Here is a 25,751-nt window from a genome sequence, read left to right as displayed (position 1 = left end):
GCATGTAAGGGCAGTTATCGCTGCCCTGTTTCTTCCGGTTCTTCAGAGCAAGAACATCTTACCACCGTTCATGGAACTCCTGTGCTATGTATAAAGTGCCTACCGATTTCATAGCATGTAGAGCAAAGCACACGACGCTTTGACTTCCCCGATCTTCTTGGTGATGGGGGACTGAGAATATAGTCTGACAGTCCAGGAAGGCACCTGGTATTGCGTTACACTGCATGAAATGCACATGTTTTTTGGTTGCCGTTTTCCCTGCCTGTTTGGGGAAGAGGCTGTCATGAGTTTATGTAGATGCCATAATACTCTTAACAGCATATATGACCAAATGTGTGCCTCCTTTCCTCATCCTTCTCCCTTGCCTGTAAATGTGTGTGTGTGGGGGGCAGGGCAGGGGGTGGGTGGTTCTTTTTTAATTTTGGGGCTAAGCTGTACAGCCAGGAGCTTTGCATCCTTTCTCTGATGGCTGAGCTGTGGGAGAGGGATTGTGCTAAGACTGTGATACAGGAAAATGCAATCTTGAAGGAAAGCTTGTAAAACCAGCCATTTTTGATACTACCTTATGATCCATTTCAGTGTCACTTCTCAATGGGCATATTAGAGCATTTCCAGACTGCTCATGTAAACAGCTGCTCTAGCTGCTCAGGATTTCAGCTTAGGACGTATCAATTACATCTTAAGTCAAGACTCTTAGTAAAATTGGTTTAACTGAAGGATGTTAATTACTGTAACACTCAGTAAAACAGTAAATGAGCAATGAACTGATAGATGATTTGGCAAATGGAAAACGGTAGACTGGAACCTTTGTACCTGTTAACTCACAAGAAGCGTTTATCTGAATAATACAAGGCTTTCTTACAAACATTGCTCTCTAAAAGCACTGTTTTATCTACAAAAACCTACTGTTGGTTCAGAAACTGGAAGGTCTGCGGGCTGCTCACCAGAGTGGTGCTGCTGAAGCTGATGCTGGACAAGGTGCTCACGGTGCTCAAGGTCTCACAAGGTGCTCAAGGTCTTGCTGGCTGGCTGCAACCTTCAGGTAGGTTCCGTTCCCTCCTCTTTGTTCTTAGACTTGTAATCAGTTTTGTTCCCAAGTTTGAAGTTTGGGCTATTGAATGAGGTGAGTTCATGCACTCATCTAAGCAAGCACTGCTTTATCAATTTGTAACTGAGCTAGGTTAGGGAAATTCTAGGGAAATTAGGGAAAGATTCTCTACTTTCCCACTCTCTCTTAGGTCTGAAACATGTTGATCTCAGCCTGCCATGTACTGACCGAACATGGCAGGTACTGTGGGGCATGTATTAATTTACAGGGACAGGCAGCTTATGTTGATATTGAAGTAAACCTTTGTGAGCTTTTGTGATCACTGTTAGGATGCCAGTGTGCAGATGGGGACTGCTGGATTGTTACCATCTAGATAATAACCAGAAGGGAGCTTCCCTACCATGCTCCTCAACTGACTCTTTAAACACTTGCCTAGCATCACGTTCAGTGACAGAGTAGCAAATAGTCTTCGTTCCGTTGTGGAGCAGACATCTTTAGTACACAAGAGCCTTACAAATAGTTTACAGTACTGACAACTTCACAAGGAGATGCATGTGCAGTAGAGTTCCCTTTATTTCATTACATTAAAGCACACAACCATTAAATACATTTGACACTTCTACTGTGCTATCTAAAAGCTATGCTCCAATGTACACATGGCACAAATCTGGTGGCATCCACTTCAAACCAGTGGAACATCTGAATCAAAGCTCAGGCTTCACATAAAAAATAGATCTTACTCTCTGCAACTGTGTTCTTAAAAAATGATGAATATGATGATGGGATTGAATGGAAAGAAAGTGGACTTCTGAAGCAACAACCACCCCTGATTTGATGCAGAAGGTAATCTGCAGATGGTACAAATGAAAGCAGATTAAGGCAAATGCTTCTTAAGAAAGGCGGTTTCTTGTAAACAACAAGGAAAACATTTTTTCCCCTCCTTCATCAGAAGCTCTCTCTCAGGAGTGACATTTGCTATGTCCAGGGCTCCTTTGGGAGCCCTAACCATCACTCTGCCATTCTCCATTTCTGAAGGGATACATGATGTTTTGTGGAATACCAGCTTGCAGCTGGCCAAGAGAACAGCGGAGCTCCCTCGGCTCCCCCGGACTCTCCCAATAGCCTGGCTGGCCTCTCTCGTGTGCTTGGCCTCTGGGCTTTGGTATCTGATTTGGCAGTGTAGTGTTTGTGACATTCAGTGGATTACCTATATCTAACTAGTCACCAGCACAACAATTCAGTAAAAAAAGGGGTGAAGGTGTATTAGAAAAAAAGGTACCTTATTTTAAAGCCATATTAAGAGAAAATAAGCTACATTTTCCATTTTAGGACCTGCTGTGCACAAATGCTTTGATCTCAAACTAATCAAGGTTTATCAATTGGCACCTACTTAATAGCAACATAAGTCACTAAGCAGTCATTTATGTTGTTTTTTTTAAGGGGAATTTCCACTTGATGTAGAGAATCTTCTTATGTTCTGACTTGGAATTTTCCTGCTTTTGTAATATATTTGACACCTTTAAAAGGCTTGTACTTTTCTCCATACATGTCCAGACGATTTACTTTCAATCCTGGAAAACAAGAGTACAAAGATAAAGGCAGAATACTAAAAATCCCCTCAAGCTGTTGAAAAGTCTTCTCCATTTTCTTCCAGAATGTTAAAAGCAGTCAGGAAGCCAAAGGGACAGTTCTTGTCACCCTGTCACCAGTTGGCAGGCTAGGAAGTGGGGGGACAATTCCTATTTCTTCTACTCAATAAGTCAACATCCTCCTTCCCAGGGAAGAAATACTGAGCAAATGACCTCCTCTTCCTCAGCTTGTGCCCTGTGCACCCTTGCTCCTACTAAGAGGAAGGAGGCAAAGCAGAAATCTTAATTTCCTTCACACTTTAAATTATCATTTCAAGGACAGGCAGTCTTATCGCTCGTGCGATTTAAGTGATTGCTCATTAAGGCCTTGAGTTTGCTTTAAATTTACTTTTGTGCTTATTTTATAGGCTTAATGCTGATTTCATGTGCAGGTTATTTTGAAGATGAAAAACTAGATAGTTAAATGAAAAATAAACAAAAGGGTTTATCTTTAAAATTTATAGAGCTTCTTGAGCAGTAGAAAGGGCTCTAGTGGTAAAATGCTAAGGAAAATCAAGCAGCATTCTAAATGGCCATTCACCTTTTTCATTAAAACAAAACTCTGCATTTTTAATGCACAATCCAAAACAATTCAATTTTTGTACACTTTTTCACACCCTTTCTTGGGCAAAGGAAATCTTTTTATTTTCTGCCAGCAGAGTTAACAGTCGGGTTTAGGTTAACCAAGCTTCACCTGTTTGGACCAAGCTGAAGCTGAAGCTGACTGCAGCTCAGCACCTCCAGCTGAAAGAGCAGCGACAGGCTCCATTTGCTATTGTTATTCTATTGATTCCACCAGCCTCAATCTCACCTAACCCCCACTCACCTGAAATTGCAAGCTGTTGTATCTTAAACTGGATGTTTAGGCTTGGATTCTCCTCTGGCTTGGGGGCTCCGGACTGTAGGTTCACTATGCCCTTCAGACTTGGTAGTTTCTGAGGAGTAATTTTGCCCACGTCCCATGTCAACACCTTGTCAGGAAAGAGCAGAGCAGTGTCTGAGGAAGCCCTCTGGGAAGGCAGGTTGTGATGAAGCCCGGGTTCGCAGGCCGGGGGCAGTAAGCAGCCCGGCAGCCCGAGGAGTCGCTGCGGTGGGGGGAAGCCGGCGTGCCCGCGCTCCTGCACGATGGCAACTTCTCCTTCCAGCCCTCCTTTTGCCTCAGCAGGGCTCCCTAGCTGGCTGCGTAGCTCCTTCTCTTAGAAATAGCAGCCCTTTACTCACCCGCAAGAGCTTTTTTTGCTGTTGTCACTCTTGGCATAAACCATAAACCCTCTTGCTAAATGCAGAGAAAATACCCCTTTTCCCTCCTTGAAGAAGCAAGGGGTTGCAGCTACCCTCCAACTGTGTGGAAAGTACAAAGCACCAGAGCAAGGGGTTGGGAATTTGTACAGAGCCCGGCAAGAGGCCGCACAAGCAGCGCGAGCCTGAGGAACGTACCCAGCCCCACGGTGCTGCTCAAGTACATCAAGGTTGGGGTTTAGGCTAAACAAGTCAGGCATCACGTCAGTACACAGTATGCAGAGCTATGTTAGAGCTGAGCCTTGTCACAGCTTATCACAGATCAGGTTAAGAGGAAAAACAGAAGACTAAGTTCTGACAAAGGGGACAGAAGTGCAAGTAGGGAGAGAAGTTGTTCCAGGAACACAAAAACCCACCTACAGTTATCCCAGCACCTGGCGGGGCAAGGGGAATATAACACTTCTTTCTGTCAGTTAAGACAACCTTCAAGGTAGTTCTTTAAGAAAGATGGGATTCTGTTGCTTTTAAAACCAAATGCAAGTCAGAAAGCTTCACCTCCACTTCAAATCAAGCGCTGACTGAGAAATTCCAAGCGCAGCAGAAAGCCTGGAGCAGGGTGTTAAGAGCCAGCAGAGCAGCTCAGCTCAGACTGCATTCCAGCAAAATGTTTCCAGGGGCCTAAAAAGCTTCAGGAGCTCTGGGAAATTAAGGTCAAGCTACAACAGAGAGGCAAGAAAGCAAGTCTCCAAGATAGAGAATTTCATACTACTGCTTTTCCATTTTTCTTCCTATATGGCTTTAGGCAGATCTTTTGGATAAGACCTGCATCTCCTTTCTCCTGTTTTTCTGACTACCTATTTCAAGGTCTGCTGCTTTTCCTGCAGATTAGTATGTTTTTTTTTTTTTGAAGTACATTGACTGCAGTACACACCACAGAAGAAAGCACCAGCAACATACTGCTGCATCCACTAGAGAAAAAAAATAGGAGTGAAGGTGCAGGAGAAAAGAGATGGAGACAGGAATGGGTTGCAGACTGATATAATGAGAAATCACATTTTAAGATTGGAAAGGTGAACTTTAAAAGGAATGTTTCTATTCAAAACCATGCAGAAGGAATGTTTTGTGCTACGCACAGTGCACTGTTCCAGTGCTCTGCAATATGTACAACTTGCTCTACTGCAGTCTTAGATATTTAAACCAATAAAAACACCATACTTACTTTAGTAACTGGGTCAAACGTATAGGTGCCTTGCGTAGAAGTGAGGTTCATGTTGAGCACTGCCTTTGGCATGTGAACTGTCATGACTACTCCTTCTACTGTTTTGCCCATGTTCTGTTTTGGTCCAATGGTAACATCGAATCTGCCCGAAGAACTGTTCTCCTTAAAGCTGATCATGTGTTTCACGTACACAGGAATCGCCACCAAGCTAAAGAAAGAAGACAGTAGGTAGGTGCATCATGGCTATTCCTCTACTGGGGGGGAAAAAAGGTCTTAATTGATATAAACTTATGCTTCTCTGGTAGGCATAAGTTAGAGCCAACTTCTTTCATTCAGGAAATGATACTCAGCTCTTCAACATCTTTGTTTAAGTGATTTTTGTTAGCGGGGAATCATTTATGAAAAGAAAAACACCTTAATCACTTTCTTTACACTTTGTATTTTTTTAAAGAGATCGTCTCAAAACAGCCATCAGTCAACTGAGACGAGGCAAATATTTGTGGTTTAGGTTTTTTTTTCTTCATTGTTTTATGAAGTTAGGAGCCTCTATAGATACTTAATCACAAAGATCTATCAGCAGTATCAATTATCAGGCGGGAATAGGCCTATATTACTATCACATGTGATTTATGCCACTGAACAGTGATTATTTAGTATCAGCAGCTCTGCTAAAAAGCTGTTGTCTTATATAGAGTAAGATGCAGCATCAGATTAGACAAAAAGAGAGAATATGGTTTTGGCAGTGATGCAAATTTGCCTTATAACAAGGGGAAATCTGCAGTTACCCACGCGGGAAGTATTAAATGGTGCTGTTGAAGAACCAGTTATGTCTAACCCAAACGTACTTCTGTGAGCTGACCCGGTAGGAGATCAGTCTGAAATTCCCATCTGGCGGGATGAACGAAAGGACTCGTTCAGACTCCCAGCGTTTGAACCGAATACACGGATGGAAGCTGACATCATCCAGCAGCCTGGGGTTCTGGAAGAGGGGGCAAAGCGTAAGTGCCAACTCGCAGCCTGGCAGCAATCTGAACGAGGCTACCAAAGGTTACTCATTTCCTGTTTCTTATATGCTTAAATATTTTTCCTGATTATTACCAAGACACATTACTCAGGTGGACTTCTAGTCTCACCTGGTACCAAAGTTCTTATATTATTGTGAACAGACAAAAGTCTGATAAAGTACTAACTTTTACAGTTGAAGGCAAAGCTTGATATGTTATTTTTTACATGTGTAATATATGAAACTGTTGTTGCATTACTTTACAGTTGTTTAAATCTGATCATTAAGCAGAACGAACCCAGAGAACAAAAAATTAAAACTGGCAAATGCACTGCTAAACTTACCATGAAAGAAAGTGAAAGATCTGGCATTCCTGAGAGCTTAATGCATGAATCAATAACACCTTGGATTTCCGCAAAGACTGTGGAACCTGGGAGGGAGGGGAAAAAAAAAAAAAAAGATTATTAAGGGTGTAACAAATGTGGTGAGGTGCAGCTAGAGGGCACATGGGCCATTTGCACAGCACTCAACAACACGTCAAGCACAGATAGAGAAGGCCACTCCAGCTACCTGTGGCCTAGGCTGCTTACACATTATGTTTGCTGTTAGAGCAAACAGCTTGTCCCATATCAGCAAATACTACTTGTGCAAGCTGTTACCCAAGATTTGTACTGTATGTGCTTGAGCTGGTTCCCAGCAGTGAGCAGATAAGAATTTCAGAACATGCAAGCTCTGAATTTTCCTTTCTCTCACCCCTGTCCTCTGTCTCCAGAAAGCAGCCAGTTGTGCAGTGCTGTCAGGGAGCTGAAGCACATGGAAATGGGCAACATCAACACACAGTCAGTTTGAGCTTCAGCTCAGGATCTTGTCATCCTTGGTGTTTCCACAGCTGCAGTGTGTCTTATTTTAGAGTGGGATTAAATACGCATCTGATGTTAAATAAATCTATAGTTAAAAAGTGGGGGGGGAGGGGTTAAAAAAAAAAAAAAAAAAAAAAAAAAAAAAGAAGGCAGGATTACCATGGGCCTTATCCAGGAAAGGACCTTTCTTAAATCCCAGAGAAGGGCAGAAAGGCATGAGCAGGACTCTGGACTAATTAGCCCTACATGCAAAGGCTGTTAGAAAATAAGTAGAAACTACTGCTGACCCAGTTAAAGGAGAGAGAAACTGTGGGTTAATAGTTCCCCTGAAAAGAAATGATCCTGTTTCACATGAAAGCATACAGCCATATGTCCATGAAACAAGATAACATCTATTCTAGGGAAGCAATTTTATCTACTGCTCTGTCCTAACAAAGGTCAGGAAAGAAGATTCTTGCCCTGCAAGTCCCTGAGGAATAACAGGAGAAAAGAGCAGTTACGATTACTGCAGTGGGTCCTCAGTGGATTAAAATAATCTCAGTAGTCTCATACTCTAATTAGGATTGAAATAAATCAAGAAATAAGCACAGGGTCTTGATTACAATTGCTCAGACTTGGCCACACATACTGCTCTTAGTGCTATTGAGCTAGGGGCAAAATGCAGCCTTGAGGATGTCCTGGCAGGGATCCCCACTGCTCTTAGTCTTAATAGAGTGAGAGTAAGAGTTGGACAACGGCCGCCCATGACTCCAGTATGATCAGAGCTCAAGTGTGTGTTGAACTAGCGTATGGAGACAAAAAAAAATGGCTACTGTTACTATCAGCAGCATTAAATTAAGAAATTAGAGATTTAATCCCCTCTCTTATCAACTGTCATCAGCCAGTGAGCCTTGCTACTGAACAGCGCAGCAGGAACTTGTCTACAGCCCAACACTTCTTTCTCTTTGGATCAGCTTTTTTCCAACTCCTGGAATGGGCGACATTTACATCAAAGTTAGCAGATTCCTCTTCACAGCTAAATTTCATATTAAAAAATATATTTGAAGATAACATCATTTTATTAAGTTATTCCCAGGAAAGGAGTATTGTATATAAACTGGACCCAGATGTTACAAAGCATAACAAGAAAAACAATTCCATCTGGCTATTTGCAGCAAGCTCTGCCTTGCTATCAGAAGACAGCTAATGACTGCTTTTGTGGGGCCCACCAGAACTCTTAGAGGAACAAGGGAGGTCATTTTATCAACGCATTTAAAGCTTTATGTTTTTTTCCTTACATTTGTCTCTCTTAAGAGATAACCAATATACAAACTAAGTATCTAAGTACAGAATATTTCTTCTAAGTGTACAGCATGTTCTTTAAGCAGCCTAGTACATGTTGCTATTATAAAATGAAGTAAAACTATACATTTGGGCAGGTTATTTTGAATGGGCTCTGTATTTGTATTTAAGATATGGAGATACCTATATAGAACATGCATATAAACACAGAAAGGACTGTATTCTCCCTAAAGATCAGTGGTAAATATAAAAACATGCAAGAAACAAATATGAGTTCATATATTACCTGATTTGTCTATAATGGCATCAATTTCTTCAATGACATCAAAATAGGCTTCGTTGTTTGTATATTTTACCCCTGCTCTGCGCCAAGGAATGTTGGACAGCTGCCCCGTGGGAAGTGTGTCACCCACGTTACTACTGCCTTAAGAAAGTGAAAAAAAAGCCTCATAGAGTCAGTAAGTAATTACAAGAGGAGTATTCCAGATATCGCAGTTAGGAATCAAAAGATTTTGACCTTAAGAACTTAAAACTAAAATCTGAAACGCTGAAATTTCATTAAGTGATTTGAGTTAATTTCAAATATGTGTCCAGACTCAGAGCTTTGAGACTATACTTTGCACAGCACAAGGCCCAAGTCAGCAAAAGATTTTTGACTGAGAGTAGATGGAGGGCTTAGATTCCCAAGAGAATTCAAACGCTACAGTTCTTTGGAGCTCCTTGTGAGGGCCCTGAGCCCTGTTTCTCCCTCTTCCAGGTTAGCTGGCTGCCCTTACCTGTGAGGTAAACTAAAGCTCCCTGACAATACCCTTACTCAGTGGGGTTGCAGTGGGTCCGCTCGCCAGCCGTGCAGATGCCACCGGCTCAGCTCACACTCGTGTGGCTCTGTCACCGTGAGATGTGCCCATTTACAACAGTGTGAAACCAGCCCTGGACGTGATGGGTGCTGAGGGTGGCGTACATGGGGGCAGGCTCAGGATAGGCTACTTGCTTCTCATCACACTATTTGTTCCCAGACACCAAAGATTTATTGGACTATTCTTAGGTATGTGTTGCTTATCCTTGCACGATAATGTTGTACAGCATGCACAGCCTTCCCCAGCGCCCCGGTGTCATTCAAGACGTGGCCACCCAGAGCACCTGTCCCCAGTCCGTGCTGTCTGGGCTGTGTCCTGCTGCTCCTGAGGGACTTCAGCAGCTGTGGCCGGAACAGACATTATCCTGAGGATATCAAAGGGGCCTGGCCTAAACTGCAAATACAGAGTAAGCTGCCTCCACCCAGCAATTAATTATGGGAAGGACAGGGGCCTGAATTTGCAAGTTCAGACCAATATGGTGTTATTTTTTAGTTAAAAAGCATCATGGTGCTGGGTTTTTAAGCAATGAGACACCTCTGAATATTATTTATATTCATACCTGTGATGGAGTTGACAACAGAGCGCAAAATTGTGGGAGGCTTAATCAGTTCCTTCAGTATGTTGGATTCTGTTGCCAGTGGAAAGCCATTGTCCAACATCTCTTCTAGCAGCTCGTACACAATAACTACATTGTCCTTAATTGCAGTCTCAGAACACTCGCCAAAGTAATCCTAAACAAATCACAGATTACAAAGGGGAGGATTTTTATTCCTGTTTAAATGCCTTACAATATTATTTTTTAATGTTTACAGAAAAACTCTGGTATATCATAGGATTTTAGTGACGAAAATGACTAGCTGCTTCTATAGCCTGATGGTACTACATGTTAATGTTGTATTTACTGTGTAATTAGAAACATGGACAGTGTGAATAACAAAATGAATTCAATATGGTTTACTCTGGATTTGTGTCCCAGGGTTTTCCCACTTGTGAACATTAACACATCTTCTGTCAGAAGACTGCTGTGAAATATGAAAAATATCTTTTGACAGGCCCAATCTCCACTGAGATTCTTTTATTTGCAGTATATGACAAATAGGCTGAAGATTTGACTCTCGCTCAGCACTGCTGCCCTCCCTACAGACTGCTCCATGACTGAGAGCTAGTTCAGGTCATCAAGATAACATGAAGAGTACAAAAGCTTACAGAAACAAGGCAGCTTTCATAAATTGGCAGTTGGATTTAGTGCATGTGCACTGGTATCTGTAAATCAAGTGAATACACAAGATAAACCTTCCTTTCCTTTGTACTTTATAAACCAACACTTGATTTGAAAATTGCCGAGGGGAAAGTCGTGACAGGAGGGTTTATTGCCTTTCTTTCAAAGAAGTTTGCATAAAAATTCCCCTCAATTTTTTTCAGTCTTAAAATTACTTAATAGTAACACACCTGGAAAGTATCTGCTACTCGGTGCAGAAATTCGATTACAAAGAGTGGTGGCACTTCTGTCTGTATGACAGACACAAAGAAGATTTTATCCCGATAGATGCTGATGAGGTAGTGATGTGGCGTTGGGATGACAGGAGGCACATTTTCAACATCGACTGCCTTTTCCTGGGCTTCAAAGAAATAATCACACACAGATTGGCTCACAACGCTCTTCCAGTGCTTCTCCAAGAATATATCACCAGAACAGTTTATAAGAAACAGACTGTGGATCATTTTCTGTTGGAAACATATTTGAACAAGTTAAAATAAACAAAAGAATTTGATAACCGTCATTTTTCTTCTCCCAGGTCCCCTTTATTATAATGGTTATTCTTTAGCATACAGTGTGAATGAAGCTAAGAAAAAGATACTGCTTTACTGCTGGTTTTAAATAGTGTTTTCTTTATTTGGGGAAACGTTACACTCAAAGTGGATTAAGTCACTAATATATGTCACAACTTAAGCAAGAAGCTGGCACTCTCAATTTCTACTTTCATCCTTATTTAGCAGTTGAGAAAGATTCTCACTGGTCGGCACCAGTTTAGGCATGTTGTTTGATAACATGAGCCGATGGAGACCTTATACATCATTTCCTACTTTTCATGCAACAGAGGAGTCTGCATCACACTTACACACACAACTGAACGTTGATGTCCATTAAAGATAAATATATTTGGTTTGGCAGCTTCTGGTGTAATTCACCAGAATTACACAAACTGAGAAATCAACATCTGTTTTAATTTAATAAAATTACCTCAAATGTATCTGATGCACATGGGGAGGAAAAAAAAAAAAAAAGCCTGTAAAGCATGTCTAAAACATCTTTCATGAAATATGAAGCTCCAAGCAAAGAATGTAATCCTTTTGTTCTTGCATCCTTTAGGATTTACAAAAACACGTCTCAGGCTCTGACACTTCATTTCATTCACCAGAGAAGAAGCTTATCTGTTCTTAAAACTAATTCCTAGTCTATTTCTCATCTTTCAACGAAACAGTAGCTGAAATCAGAAGTGCATAAATTATTTTCTCCACTTTGGAAGAACAGATAAATGGTATTAGACCTGTTTAACTTTTCAGTTTCTACATGAGACAAGTATAATGGCTTGCAAGACCTTCAGTGTAACTGTCCTCTGACAAAAGAGAAAGTCTGCATTTAAATTCAGGCTTAGAAAACAAAACAAAATATAACCAAGCACAGACTCCTTGAGCTGCAATTAACCCATTCCTTATACCCCACACAGACTTTTCTATAGTTAAAGAAGCTGCCCATATGCCCTGGGTTTTCATTCTTGCTCCTTCCAGGTATTGATATAAGGAGTTCTGTGGTTATGTGGTTATCTATATTAAGAAATTGATCCAGCTGGAAAAAAAAAAAAAGACCCAGAAAATAAAGAGGTTTTGGTCAGATCAGCTTCCTGATTCAGGTCGTTGCATTGGCAGAGAGTGAAAAGAGCATACACCAGTAACTGAGGTTCATCCAACCTTTGGAGAAATGCAGTTGTGACTGGAAAGAGAGGGAACAGTTACCGGGTGGCAGCACCCTCAGCACTGGGATACTAAGACCACCACCAATTATGCCTGTCTAGGAAAAGCCAAACACCAAAACCTACCAGGCTTCACTCCTTCAAAACGGAGATAAGCTCTGCCCCTTAACTAACATAACTCTGGCAGAGAAATGTGGAAACAACACGGAAGCCTCTCACTGGAAATGGCCCAATTCCATGCGGATTTTAAGAAGTCTAAACACTGCATGCCCTAGCACTGGGGAAAAAAACACAGCTTCGAAGAGGGCTGTTGTTACTGTGTCTAGAGCTCAACGGGTCGGGGTACAGGCTCAACCTTCAACTCACTTGTAACACTGAGAAAGAGTCTGGGCTCAGAAATACTGACTATACAAAATTATGTCTCCCAAAGCTCACCTAGGAAAGTGAAAAATGGGCAGTAAGCAAGCTAGTTCCTTCCATCTAACACTGCAGAGGTGGAAGGGAGCCAAGGCACCACTTGCAGGATGCACTCTCTACTGCCCTGTCACACGCCAGATTCAGACGTGCTGACTTCCACTGCAGCCATGTCTAGGCTCCTGCAAGGAGCCCAGTCTTTGCTGGTAGATACACAAAAAGCAATAGTCAAGATATGGATGGGAAGATTCTATTAAGCCAATATAGTAGATAAAAGGATTTTAATTTGGAAACTGTAACTGTCAGTTTGCTTAGGAATGGGAGAGAAACCAAATCTACAAAGCAGCACTACTGCAAGTTTCATGGATCACATTCATCTCTTGTCTTACTTTGTTAAAAAAACTGATAACTTTAATACTACAAACACAGCATTCGTACAAAGGAGCCTTGGCACAATTGTCCTAATCCCATTTAACCAAATGTGTTCTGAGTTTAGCCAGCACTGACCATTAAACCCCTTCAAAATCTCCCCAATAGTCAAACAACAGTGGCAAGTATAATCAACAACTGAATGTCAGTATTGTTCTACACCAAGGCAGCCCAAACATATGAAGGTGATCAGCTATAAAGCTCAGAATAGTTCTCTGTACATTTCAATATGGATACAATAGCATGTCTGTTAGCAGAGATGCAGCCCAGTTCCCAGCGCAGGCCCCGGCGCTGCAGGGAGGAGCTGCGGTAGCGGCGGTGTTGGCGGCGCTGATAAGACTCCCGTTAACCGCAGATTTGACTCCCAGCCTGCCGGGCAGCTCCCCGAAGGCTGCGGGCGGATGCGGCAGCCAGGGCATGCGGCGAGCACAGCCGAGCGCCGTGAAGCCCCAGCACTTGTCCTGCTCCTGAAGCTCATGGAGTCTCTTCATCAGCAACGGCTGCATTTCTTAGTATGCACTTAAATAAAGGCAGTCCGGCAGGCCAACATCGTCCCTAACTGAATACAGTCACTTACTTGCACCACGATCACACCGAGCTCTCCTGGTAGGTGAAATGATTCTGCTAGCACAGCCACCTCTTTTGCCAAAAATCCCACTAACAATATTAGACCATGACTTGACAGACAAGAGGAGAGCTCGGGTAGCCAGAAAGGGCCACTTGGCCACGGCCTCTCTCTACTCACTTGTGTTCCTGCCCCAAGCAGCCCAGAAACCAGCCGTGAGAATTTGTGCTGCCACATGGCAAACTGGAATAACCACCTGCTCCAGGGGACCAGGCCTGGCAGATTACAGCTTTACAAACCCACCCAGCTGCCACCACATCTTCCAACAGACTTTATTTCAATAATGCCTGCCCTAGCAGCAACAAGGCAGCTCAGCTTGCTCGTGTTCCTCTGCCCTTGCTGACAGCAGAAGTGGGAGTCCCGCTGTCAGGTGCAAGACCAGTTCATTTGATTTATCCCACAGAGAATCACAGAAGGGTTGAGGTTGGAAGGGACCTCTGGAGATCATCTAGTCCAACCCTCTGATCAAGCAGGGATACCTAGAGTATGGTGGCACAAGATCACATCCAGGCGGGTTTTGAAGATCTCCAGAAAAGGAGACTCCACAGCCTCTCTGGGCAGCCTGTTCGAGCGCTCTGTTACCCTCAAAGAAAGAAGTTTCTCCTCATATTCAGATGAACTACCTGTGTTTCAGTTTCTGCCCACTGCCTCTTGTCCTATTGCTGGCCACTACTGAAAATAGTTTGGCCCCACGCTCTTGACAATCTCCTTTGAGATATTTGTATACACTGATAAGATGCCCGCTCAGTCTCCTCTTCTCCAGGCTGAACAGGCCTAGCTCTCTCAGCCCTTTTTCATAAGGAAGATGCTTGGGTCCCTTAATCATCTTAGCAGCTCTCCACTGGACTCGCTCCAGCAGCTCCATGTCTCTCTTACACTGGGAATCCCAGAGCTGGACACAGTCCTGCAGATGTGACCTCGCCAGGGCTGAGCAGGGCTGAGCATCACCTCCCTGGACCTGCTGAGAAACACGTCCTGTCACACAAGTGGCACCAGCGAATTGAAATGGGTAGCAATGCTGGATATCTTACAACTAAAGGAATATTCAAAAGAACATCTCTATCTCTGCTTTTAGGCATATCTGTGAAGCAGATTAAACATCTACAGGGATTATTACTTGCATCTTTAGTCCAGAGCAAGCCATTCACGCTCACTTTTAACAGAATAACAGCCTGTCTGCGAGTGATCTCACGCGGCGCTGCAGCACACGTAACCCAGCAGCGGCTTCACAGCTCCCTCTCACAGACTTCCCCTCCTAGTCAAGACCTCTGATGCATGAATGAAATTCCACATAATTCTCTGCAGTCACTTCTATTCCATCACAGTTTGAATCCTCATAGAACTACCAGTTTTTCAGATGTATTCAATATGCTGATTTCAAATCTTTTCTTTTGATTTTGGATTTTTTTTTGAAATTTGGATATTGCAATTTCCTCTCTCTCTCAGTAGAGAAACATCTGTACAGAAGTCACAGCAAGTTCACAAAGTGTAGCTCATTGGTAAGAGGGAAATGCTGTGTTCCTGGGAACGACACTTATAGCATATGCTTGTCTTCAGCCACAACTAGGTATTCTAAAATCCAATCACTGCAAAGATGCTCTTGCCAACTGCTTTTCTGTAACACTGAGCTGAGTTACAGTCAAAGCTTTGAAAACCAGCTAGTAAGGAATTAATCACTGGCCTCTGCAACTACCCTTTAGAGCTAGTAATAATCGCTGAGAATGTCTCAATATGGGATGTGCTGTAACAAGTAATCCCAGAAAAGCCTGAACATACTATCACCAGCAAAGTATTCCAGAGCTCCTGTGTTCCTGGTATTTAGCAGCGCTGCCCTGAATGGTAGAAGGATTAGTGGAAGTGGATCAGAGCCTGAGCCTCTGGTATACATATTTGTGGAGATAAACTCTTAGTGAAAAGCAATCTAACATTTAAAGTAATCAGGAGAAATGAATAAACTAAGGAGTAGATTTGTTTCTATTTTGAAGCTAGTATTTTTGCCACAGCCAGATGGTCAGCAGTTCAGCTTTTTCCTATAAATTCAGCATGTCCCACATGACAAAACCAGATAACATACATTTCCCACTGCCCCAAGCCCATTCATCAACTCTTGGAACAGCAAACCTAATGAAGAAACACCCTATTGATTACTTTAATAACATTTACCAGACAGCAAGCACAACAGCTCTGAACATATATGTAACTAGTTGGAGTAACCTTGATACAACAGCAATAGTTGCAATTCAGTATTTCTGGTTCATACCGATGCACCTGGAAGTCTCATATCTCACTAATATCTGAGTGATCTGTGACTACCATTTTTATGAGGCTCCCACCACTGTTGGCATGTGTTACTGCTGCTGCTTAACTATCACTGATCTTTTCACTTATAGGTATCCATACTAGTAGGGAAATATATATTTGTAATCATTCTTAGGAACTGCCTGGTGTCTTTCCCCATTATTTAAGGGAAAGTCTAAGAATCAAATCAATGCTAACATAACACTAGGTGCTGCACCTGAGCAGGAACTACTTAGGCACATATTTTATCAACAAAGTCACTTCTATTAAAGACTAAACAGCATTTTTTCACTATAACTTTCTGGAATTATTTTTGAAGGGAAGTAGTCCTTTCGGTATAAGATGAACTTGTCTTAAATTAGTGTTTAGTATCCATAACTACCTTTCCCACCACCTCCGTCTTTTTTTTTTTATCAAGAGCAACCACAGCCTGCATGAGAATTTGTGCAGTACTCCATCTACTGACAGATAGGCTTTCCAAAAATATGTTTGCACGCTGTCTTTGTTCATTTTAGTTTCAGCATAAATCCTCTAATGGCCTGTCGACTGCATATATATTGCCAACACAACAATATTAGCTCCAGAATAATCGAATGGAATTAGATACTGAATAATTGCATTTCCTTTGGTTTCTGCAAGAACTAAAAGCTTCTCTGTAAAAAATGAAAATCTAATAGAGTTGCTTAGGAAAAAAAAAAAAACAGAAATTAACTGCTAAAACCATGTTTCTTACATGAAGATGGACTACACCTTTAACACAAACCACATCAAAGTCGGTTGATTTATGACTACTAAGGGACCGTTTAAGAAATTCACTCTCTGGAAATGGTACTGAAGAAACAGAGAGAACTAAATTGACTCAGATAGGGTCAATGTCTCGTCACATTTCCTGTCAAAGGGATCTGCAGGAACAGATGGATAATTAGGCTCATGCTCCAGGCAAACCAGAGAACTGTGAGGGGCCAAGGCAGCAGGGGATTCAACCACAGGAAATGAAAGTCCTGCCCTAGCAGTTCTTTGGGAAGACATTTTCCATCATGCAGTCCCAATACACTGCTCCAGCAAGTGTGACAGGCTGCAGAGATGGTGCCAGCATTGAGCTGTTTTTTTTTCATACGCTCTATTTTAAGAGCGATTCTAGGTTCAAGAAAGGACATGCACAGCGCCCAAAGAGCCACGCAGTACTGAAATACTAGACCAGAGCCAGCAGCTATCACTGGAATCTTGCTGTAAAGGACAGCTCTTACTCAGGTGTGCATGTTGTGCCATAACTAGTTCAAAATCCAGGTGGTAGAAAGCAAATTCATGGGGTTGTTTTTCCTCTCTCTCTTCCATGAGAAAAGCACAAGCTGCACTCCTTAATTTTGGTGTCCAAAAGAAAAAAAATCAGGCTTCATAATACCAACTGTTAAATGGCTGTTTAAAAAGCACGTAAAAGATTTGTTTCCTATTATTAAGTTTTGAATGAAGCATAGGAAAGAAGGTGGCTGAAAATAATGGGAGAATAAGAGGAAGACTCTCTGCATTTTAAAAAGGTTTAATCAGGTTTCTTCCTGCCAGTACAGCTATGAAGTACAGCTGCCACTTGTCACCAGCTGTTCATACCTCTCTACCTCAAGGATTTCAAGTTCTTCAGAAATAAATTTTATGAGATTTCAAGATTGCCTAAATCACAACTACTTGAAGGGGATTTTTGTCTGAAGGAGTAACTGGGACTTAGCTATGACTATGCAGGACAGAAAACTTTGTGCAAGGGCACCAAAATTAAGCACTGGAGCACATGGCGGGGTCGTAATATTTAATTTGCCATCTCTGAGGAATTTTCAGGTAAGTGCACAAGGACTGGGGAGAATCTATCTACCCCACTTTATCAAAACCTTATTTGTTTGTGCTTTGAGTTAGCACCCAGCATATCACAGATTAACTTCTTGACATTTAGAGTGAAATACCTTTTTTTTTTAATAAACAAGAAGCTGTGTACAATTCAAACCCGCTGGCAACAGCTGGCTGAATCATTCTCATGGCTGATGTAGTCAGTCCCTTTGTAAAATGTTGCTTCCATCATTTTACCTCTTGCATGAGTAATTTGACCTGCTTGTGCTTTTCTTGCAAAACAGCCTTTCCTCTCCCATACTGCAATCTGCCTTCTATGCGCATGAATTTCCATTATTTGTTATGAATTATTGGGTTTGGTTGTCTATAGCTACATTTTATGGTGAACCTGCTCTCTAAACTAGAGCCAAGCTTACTGGGTACAAACCAGCCAGCAGACTGGAAGGACGGCAAGTGCCTGGCGACTCCAAAGCAGATCCTGCATCCTTCTCCTGCGACTTCTGCTTCAGCATTCTGTTCTAGAATGAACCAGATCCTACAAAATTTGGGCATGTGGGGGAAGAAAGGAGGGAGTAGAGAGGAGTCATTGCCCTATTTAAAGCAGGCAGTCCCAAGGGCTTCCTCTGCATTCCCTGCCCCGGACCAGCCCGGAATTCCCACACGGAGCAGTCCAGCTTGGCCGAGATCTCTGTGTACAGCAACTCTCTGCACAGTCACAGCTGCATGGGCACCAACTCATTTATGGTTCCGAGGGCAAACAAACGCTCAAGGATATCGTATCAGCAGCAATTTACTGTTGTGACTCATTATCGAATGGATTCAGAGAAAGCCAATGAGTTGTGTGGACACAAGAAAGCCGCCAAGGTTGCAGATCCGGGGGTGGGAACGCGTACACTGCTTGTTCTTAAGGCAAGTCACAAGTGATCTGCAAAAGGGTAGCTGAGGGCAAGGCTCCTGCCTTCCCGGTGCCTGGGATGCGCCCCCTTCTCCCGCACAAGCGGAGCTGCCTGAGCTCCCCACGCGCGAGCGCTCGCTCCCCTCCCCGCGGGTGGTTTCAAGGAGCGACCCGCACAGCCGTGTGACTGCCCGGGTAAATGGAGACCGAGCCCACAGGCCAAAGCGCCCGCCGCGCAGCTCCCCACGGCCGAGCGCTCGTCCCGACGGCGCGGGGGAGCGGCGGGGGCGCCGGGGCGGCGGACGGGGAGGAGCCGCCCGCGCCGCCGCTTCCCGGCTGCCCTCGCAGACCCGCCGAGCGCCGCGGCCGCGGGCTCCCGTCGCCGCCGCCCCCGCCATGCCCGCGCCGCCGCGGCCGCACGTACCTCCCCGGCGCGCCCGCGCCCGCTCCCGGCCGCAGCGGCCAAGATGGCGGCGAGGCCCGGCGCGGCGCGGGGCCGCCCCCCGGCGGAGGCGCGGGCGGCCGGGGCGCTGCCTGCGCCGCGCGGCTGCTCTGGGCTCCTTCCCTCCCTGCCGCCCGCCGCCGCAGCGCCCGCGGCCGCCGCCGCCTCCGCTCCGCGCGGCCGGCAGGGCCCACGCGCGCCGCAGCGCCTAGAGCGCGCGGGTCGGCGCCGCGGCGGGAGAGCGGCGCAGCGCGGGCCGCCCTGTCAGGCGCCCGCCGAGGCAGCCCCGGCGCGGCGCCCGCCTCCGCGGCGGGGCCGGGGCGGGCCGGGCCGGGCAGAGCCGAGGCGGGCGCAGCGCAGCGGAGCGGAGCGGGACGCGCCGCACGCCGCCCAGCGCGAAGATGGCAGCGGGGGAGCCGCAAGCCAAGAAGCCCAAGCTGGAGCCCAACCAACTTAGGTAACGGGCGAGCCCAGCGAGCGAGCGCGGCTGCGACGGCAGCGGGCGGCGGCAGCGGGGCTGCCCGCGCGGCGGCCGAAGCACGTGCGAGCCGCGCGCTGCCGCCTCGGCCCCGCGGGAGGGGAGCGCGGCCGGGCCGGGCCGGTGGCCGCAGCGGTGGCGCCGGGCGCGCCTGGGTCAGCTCGGCCGGCGCCGTCGGGTCCCGCCTGCCCGCGGGCGCCGGGACGGAGCGAGGCCGCCGGGAAGCGCGGCCGCTGCCCGCACCGCGTGCCGCGCTGCCTCGCGGCGGCCGCTCGTTTTTCCCTCTGGTTTGTTCGCCCCGCCGAGTTCCTGCCAGCCCAGCACGTGTGCGTGTCCTCCTCGGGAGGCGTGCGACAGTCCCGCCCGCGCCGGGGTTGCAGCGCTCGGGAGCGAAGCGCGGTGCCCGCCGCTCTGCCGCGTTATTCGCACGTGCTCTGGGCGCTCGCGTCGGTCGGACCCTGCCTCTGCGCGATGGGTTGCACAGAGGCGCAAAACCTCTTTTCGTCTTTCTTTTTTTTTTCTTTTCTTTCTTTTTTTTTTTTTCTTTAATGCCGTAGTAGGGAAGCTACAAGGTTTCTCAATGCAGGCAGCGACGCCAAAGTCAATACTGCGAGATTGTCAGAGCAGCTTTTGTTGATGCAGTTTTGGGTTTGTTTCCTCGGGATCATTTAGATGTGGATATGATTGTACGGTGTCTGATCTGCTTCCAAGTACTCAATATATGAAGAGGATTAATGACATAAGGCTTGAGATGCCAAAAATGTCTCTGGCAGTAACTAATATCTTATTCAAATACAGAGTGAAAGAGATGCACAGAGTTGAGAATAGTTTCCCTTTCTGTACGGAGGGTCTTTGCTGGAGGAACTAATCCTATTAAATTTGTCAAAGTCAGGGTACTTGTTCTTCTGGCAATGGAGTGACTTTTCAAGTCTAATAATAGTTGACAAGCTCAGCTGCAGATAATGGCAGAGGAGGAAAAATGTAACTGAGCCCTGAAAGTAAATAAATGGCATGCAGCAACGTAAGCTTGTAATTAAAATGCAACAGCTATTGCCAACACAGGATGAGAAACTGGGGATTTGCAATGTTTCTGTTTGTACAGCTTAGCAGAGAAAACTGTATTTTATCTACCTGAAGCCTAGGCATAATCGTTGAAAAATTGGGAGAACATTACTGAGGTACTGCATTAAAACTGTAAAGGATATTTACACTGGGGCAGAAAGCAACGTGCTCTCGTAACAACCCATTAAATCAAAAATAGTAACCTCCAAGGTCCACAGTGGACAAAACGTACTAGGGACGCTGGTTACACCTGGTGTACTCTAATCCCACTGCAGGTTATTTCAGTATGAAGGGTAAACTGGACTTTAGTCCTGTTTCATCAGGAGAGAAATGCCGTAGCTACCAGGAGTCAAACCAGGTTACAGTGTCCTAGGGCAGGGCTCGGCCCCCGGGGGGCGAGTGGTGCTGGGCTGGATGAGGCAGCTGCTGCTGCCCCTTTGAGCGCAGCGCGGGAGCGAGGTCGGCCCAGCGCTGCCGTGGGGCCTCGTCCCGCGCCAAGAGCCCGTGCGGAAGGTGCGCGATGGCAGTGAGGGCTTCTGGCCTTGCAGCAAGGGGCAGGTGTTAATGTAAAGCCCCTTTAAATATCCTTGTACTGTATCAGAAACAGTTAATTTATGGATTAGTAAAGAAGTGAAAAATTGCTGAAATCTGAGGGTTTTTTTTTCTTATTATTATTTGTTGTACAAAGAGTTAGATGAGAATTCCTTGTACTCAACATCTTTTAGATCTTCTAGATTTCAGACTCTCCAGTCTCTTCAGAGGACCATATCTAGTGGACTGAACAAGGATGGTCTTGTACCCTACTTACCCTCCCATGTGGTACAACGCAAATTGACCTCTTCTCTCCACATATTAATGAACTCGTATCTTCCCCATGGCTACTGCAAAAATAACGTAATTAGAAAAATTATAGTAAAAAGAGGTAATTTTTCTCTGTAACAAAAAATGTACCTTGTCAACAATGTGTCAGTACCATCTTTTGTTTCCCTCATGTATGTGTGTATTTATTTTCCATCAGTTTCTCTGCAAGTGGCATCAGGGAGGATCTTTCCCCATTCAGAGGTGGCTCCCTCCCAATGCAGGCAAAGCCGGCCTGGCTCAGCTGGAGCTGTTGGAAAGCCATATGAGATATTTTTTGCCACCCAGCAAGCAGGGCACAAAGCTTGAGACCCAGTCCTGTGCTCCCAGCACAGCGCTGCTTTGTTGCTCTCGCTGACATTAATCTGCCAGGCAGGTTTTGCATCATCTTTACTGACGGGTGCAAATCACCGCTAAAGCCAGTGGGCTTTGGACAAGGCCACTAATGCGTGCTATGTGTTTCAGGTTTCTGACCACATGTCTGCTGTGGGAAATAAAATATCACTGCATGTGTAAACTGTTTTATTTGAAGGGAAAATAGGCTTGCAAAATGACAAATGGATTTTTTTTTGCTGAGCAGTAGACTCAGTTTACTAGAAACATTATGAAACATCCCTTTCAAAGGAGAATTACTAATGAATTGTGTCCTTTTAGGCCTAGTTTGCTTTAATTCTACAAGCTTGTGCAAAATTACAGCCAGATTCTGTTAACAGACATTTAAAGCTATGAAAGAACTTTCTCCTTAGAAAAGTGTATTAGAGGGTGCCTGCATTTCCATAGAGGACTGTGCATGCACACATGAGGAGAAGAAATGAGCAAAGTTTTGAAATCCAGTCTGGTAAAAAGCCCTCTCTGTTAGACTACGGCCTTCTGGCAGCTCTGCAGCTGCCGTATGGATTGAACGGCCATGACGTAGTTGGCTGTTTGAACAAATCAGTTTATCTACATGAAGATAATGTGAGCATTGAATTTGGTGAAGATTTTTTACTAAAAGTACAAAGTGCAATATTCCTTTTCTTTTTTTCCTGTTACTACTGGAGAGCTACTCCTTTTCCGAATAAATTATCAGGCACTGCAGGTAACAGTTTTGCAAAGCAGTACTTTATCATTACTTTTCCATAATGTGGTCTTCCTAAAATGTGCATCTACATTTTAAACTGCTAGTTAGTGATAACTGCAAAAAATGCTGATTTCATGCATTTTTCATTTTCTTTAGCAAGCTGGGTTTTAATTTAACTTACCCTCTGTAAGCTTTCCTCAAATGAAAGAAATTTTGAGTATTTTGAACTAGCTGTGACAAAGCTTTTAGTTAGAATTTAGTAGCTCATTGTCTTTCTCTCATTATTTCTGTCCTTCTAATTATTATTTTGTTTAATCTCACTCCCCATTTGTATTCCCTCAATTTCTGTCCTCCTGGCTTGTATTTGCAGATACAGGAAACTTGCTAAGTACGGGTAGCTTTTCCCGAGTCATTATTCTGCATAGCCTTCTGGTACAAAGATCTGACACCATTTTGCACCTTGTGTTTGCTCCCAGAAGAATAAAAACCCTGAATGCTTTTTAGATGGATATTTAGACACCTTTAGAAAACAGAAAACAAAACCTTTGGAGACGCTAGTAATGTACTCTTACAAATTGGCTTTATTTAGGACATGATAGCAAAAAGTTTCCATTTAAGACTGTGTTGATATAAATTATGTCCAAGTGTTAAATGACTGTTGAGGTCGCTCAGATGAGCTTCCTCTGTTTCCTTTGTTGAATTATGTAACTCTGAAATTATTATATGGATTCATGTGTCTTCATCTGATGTGGTCATGCTGAATTTCTCAGAGTATTTGTCACAGAATGCAGCTTTTGCACTTTTGCATTATTGGATTGGTTAAGTTTATTACAATGTTTTCAACGGTACCCTTTTGATTAAAATAGTTCCACTCTTTATTTATGAGAAATGTGCAGTCTGAAGAAACAGGAAATGTTATTCATGGAATTCCCATCTCGTGGGAAGGTTATTTCTGCTCTGGACTGGTGCAGGTGGCGTCCCTTTATTTGCTCATGTTACCCTCAGTGTACCTGCTAGAAGTGCCATGGACAAAAGATGACAGGCTAGACATGTAACAGGCAGAGGGGTCTTGCAAAAGTGCATGTGTGTGGTCTCACTGGAGTCAGCGGGACTCACTAACCTTGTCCATGAAGTTGTCCACATGCTCCGTCCTCTCTGGGAGGGGAGCCTGTGCCCCCTGCAAATGTGCCTCCTTGGTGACGGGTCCTAAAGTTGCTCTGAATTTTTGAATGTGTAAGTCCTTTTTCATCTAATGAAACAACTTGCATATAACTGATCATCTGCTCAGATCTACTGATTTTACTTATAAACAAAAGATACTTGGAAAGGAGGCTTAAGTGTGTCAAACACAGTCAATTGTAATGGCAAATAGTTTAAATGTACTTTATGTAGGGTACCATCTTGGGGTATTATATTGCTGCTGAGTTATATTTGATGTAGAATTGTTGGAAGCAAAACTCTGGCTTGCAATTCGAGGTTGTGATATTGAATTTGATCAGTTACATAGACATTATACACAGATATTTCACAAAAACAGTTTCAGAAGTTGGGAATACATTGCTTTCAAAAGGTCATTAACCAGTATATGTTGGCAAAACGTTGGAAAACCTTATCCTCTTGAAAAAAGTAAATTGAACTTGCAGTACAATCTGAACACTACATTCTCTCAAGGCCGTTCATCTTTCTATAAATTGCCTCTTAATTTTAATTTATATACTAATTCTATTTATGTAATAAATATCTAAGCATTTTATGTGAAGGAGAGATGTCTTTGAGTATTACAATTCAGTGAAGGGGAAGGGATTTTTTCCCCTTTTGCTCTAGAACTGTAATCATTTTTGTAATGACTGACCATGGTTAGAGCTGTTGCATGCCTGAAGGATATGGGGACACAAAGCTACTTGCTGGCTTTGGATTGCCTGGGATTCCACTTCCAGTGGAGGATTCCTGCTTGAGCTCTCTATCTTCCTTTCTGTCTTTTTTTTCGCAGTCACTAGCACACAGCAGTTGTTACTGTCTCAAGGACTAGACTGTTCGACTTCAATAAGAATACAATAGAGGAAGAATACAATGGGGAGAAAAATGCATATCTGTGATATGATGAAGACATAGTGATATCACTCAATTTATAGATTCTATTTAACTATTACAGATGTATGGTTGGTGAAACTGCTCTAAAAGAAATAGGAATATGGTATGGAATTTTAAAATGTAATTTTGTCTTGTATGGACCCATTAGAAAAGTATTACTTAAAAATACAAAATTCTTTTTATAGAAATAATTTCAAAACAAACTGATGTTTTTAGTAGCAAATACATACAAATACTCTTATTGAAAGAGGACTTGTGGACTCCATGCTTACTGCTCCCATTTTATGTCTTCGGAGGCTGTGATGGATAAGATCATTCCTGCCTTGCAAAAGGAGAGAAGTGGGCAGCTCATCTAAGATTAACCTTAGACATTTAGTACATTGAAGACATTGTGTGAAAAATGAGGGTCAATGAAGAACTTTCTGATTCTGTTTTGTAATCTAGAAGACTAATAGTGAATGCTGTGTATGGAATACACTATATTAGTCCCAGGCTAAGTCCTAGACTAACCGTGTTTTGGATGCAAACGTTACAGATGTATAAGATGTATAGTGTCATGGATTACATCAATAAAATAATATTTTAAAAGTTTTTGCATTCTCATGTGGCAGAGTTTGCTTTTAATTCACACTGTTGGTGAAAGCAAGCATTTTAGTGAAATCCAGTGAGGAGTAATTGTTCTTCCCATTTAAAGGAACTGATAAGGTTATGAGGATCTTTTCCATACAGTATAATAACAGAAGCAGCCAAGAGAAAATATGTCTAAATTCCATCATATCTTATTTTTGAGATGTAAAACTTGTAAAAAAAGCTGTGAATTCCGTAATTCTTGATGTTGTTGCCAAAACAAAAACCTCTGAAAACGCACAGCTCAGCTGCTCTGCCCAGCAAGTACAGACTGTCCTAGGGAGGCTTTGCAAACCCCAGTAACCTACAACATATCTGATGTGACAGCAAGTTGAATCTGTGGCATAGTCGTCATGATTTGATGGCCATAGACGGAGGTCATTATCATTATTATGAATGATCCTAATATATGAAAGACCATTTGCCCTAGGTTTTCCTGATTGCTGTTGTTCCAGCTATGTATAACAAATCTGGAAGTTTCCTAGCAAATGACCAAAAAAGCCAGTAGCAGTAGGTGATGAGGAGATGAATA

The 25,751-nt window shown here is 43.7% G+C and overlaps 2 protein-coding genes across 2 annotated transcripts in view; one reads left to right on the top strand and one right to left on the bottom strand.

The window, feature by feature from the left end:
• Positions 1-2,240: 2,240 nt before the first annotated feature.
• AP3M1 (adaptor related protein complex 3 subunit mu 1) lies at positions 2,241-19,045 on the bottom strand. The gene is made up of 9 exons (XM_088526393.1): positions 19,026-19,045; positions 10,585-10,860; positions 9,695-9,866; positions 8,565-8,702; positions 6,482-6,567; positions 5,980-6,113; positions 5,135-5,342; positions 3,503-3,647; positions 2,241-2,619 (listed from the first exon to the last, which is right to left on the bottom strand). Exons 2-9 carry the CDS (start codon positions 10,855-10,857, stop codon positions 2,519-2,521), a joined length of 1,257 nt encoding a protein of 418 aa, XP_088382519.1. The 5' UTR covers positions 10,858-10,860; positions 19,026-19,045; the 3' UTR covers positions 2,241-2,518.
• Positions 19,046-19,372: 327 nt separating this feature from the next.
• ADK (adenosine kinase) overlaps positions 19,373-25,751 on the top strand; it is a 258,310-nt gene continuing 251,931 nt past the window's right edge. The window contains exon 1 of the mRNA XM_088526442.1: positions 19,373-19,500. Coding sequence (XP_088382568.1) covers positions 19,445-19,500 — 56 coding nt within the window. The 5' untranslated portion in view covers positions 19,373-19,444. The remainder of the gene's footprint in view (positions 19,501-25,751) is intronic.

Source organism: Tinamus guttatus, unplaced genomic scaffold, assembly GCF_059628265.1.
Source record: "Tinamus guttatus ecotype Peru unplaced genomic scaffold, ASM5962826v1 Tinamus_guttatus_pri_ptg000246l, whole genome shotgun sequence".
In the NCBI taxonomy this organism is placed as follows: domain Eukaryota; kingdom Metazoa; phylum Chordata; class Aves; order Tinamiformes; family Tinamidae; genus Tinamus; species Tinamus guttatus.
Note: the sequence above shows the minus strand (reverse complement) of the source record. Positions and strands in the feature narration are given on the sequence as shown.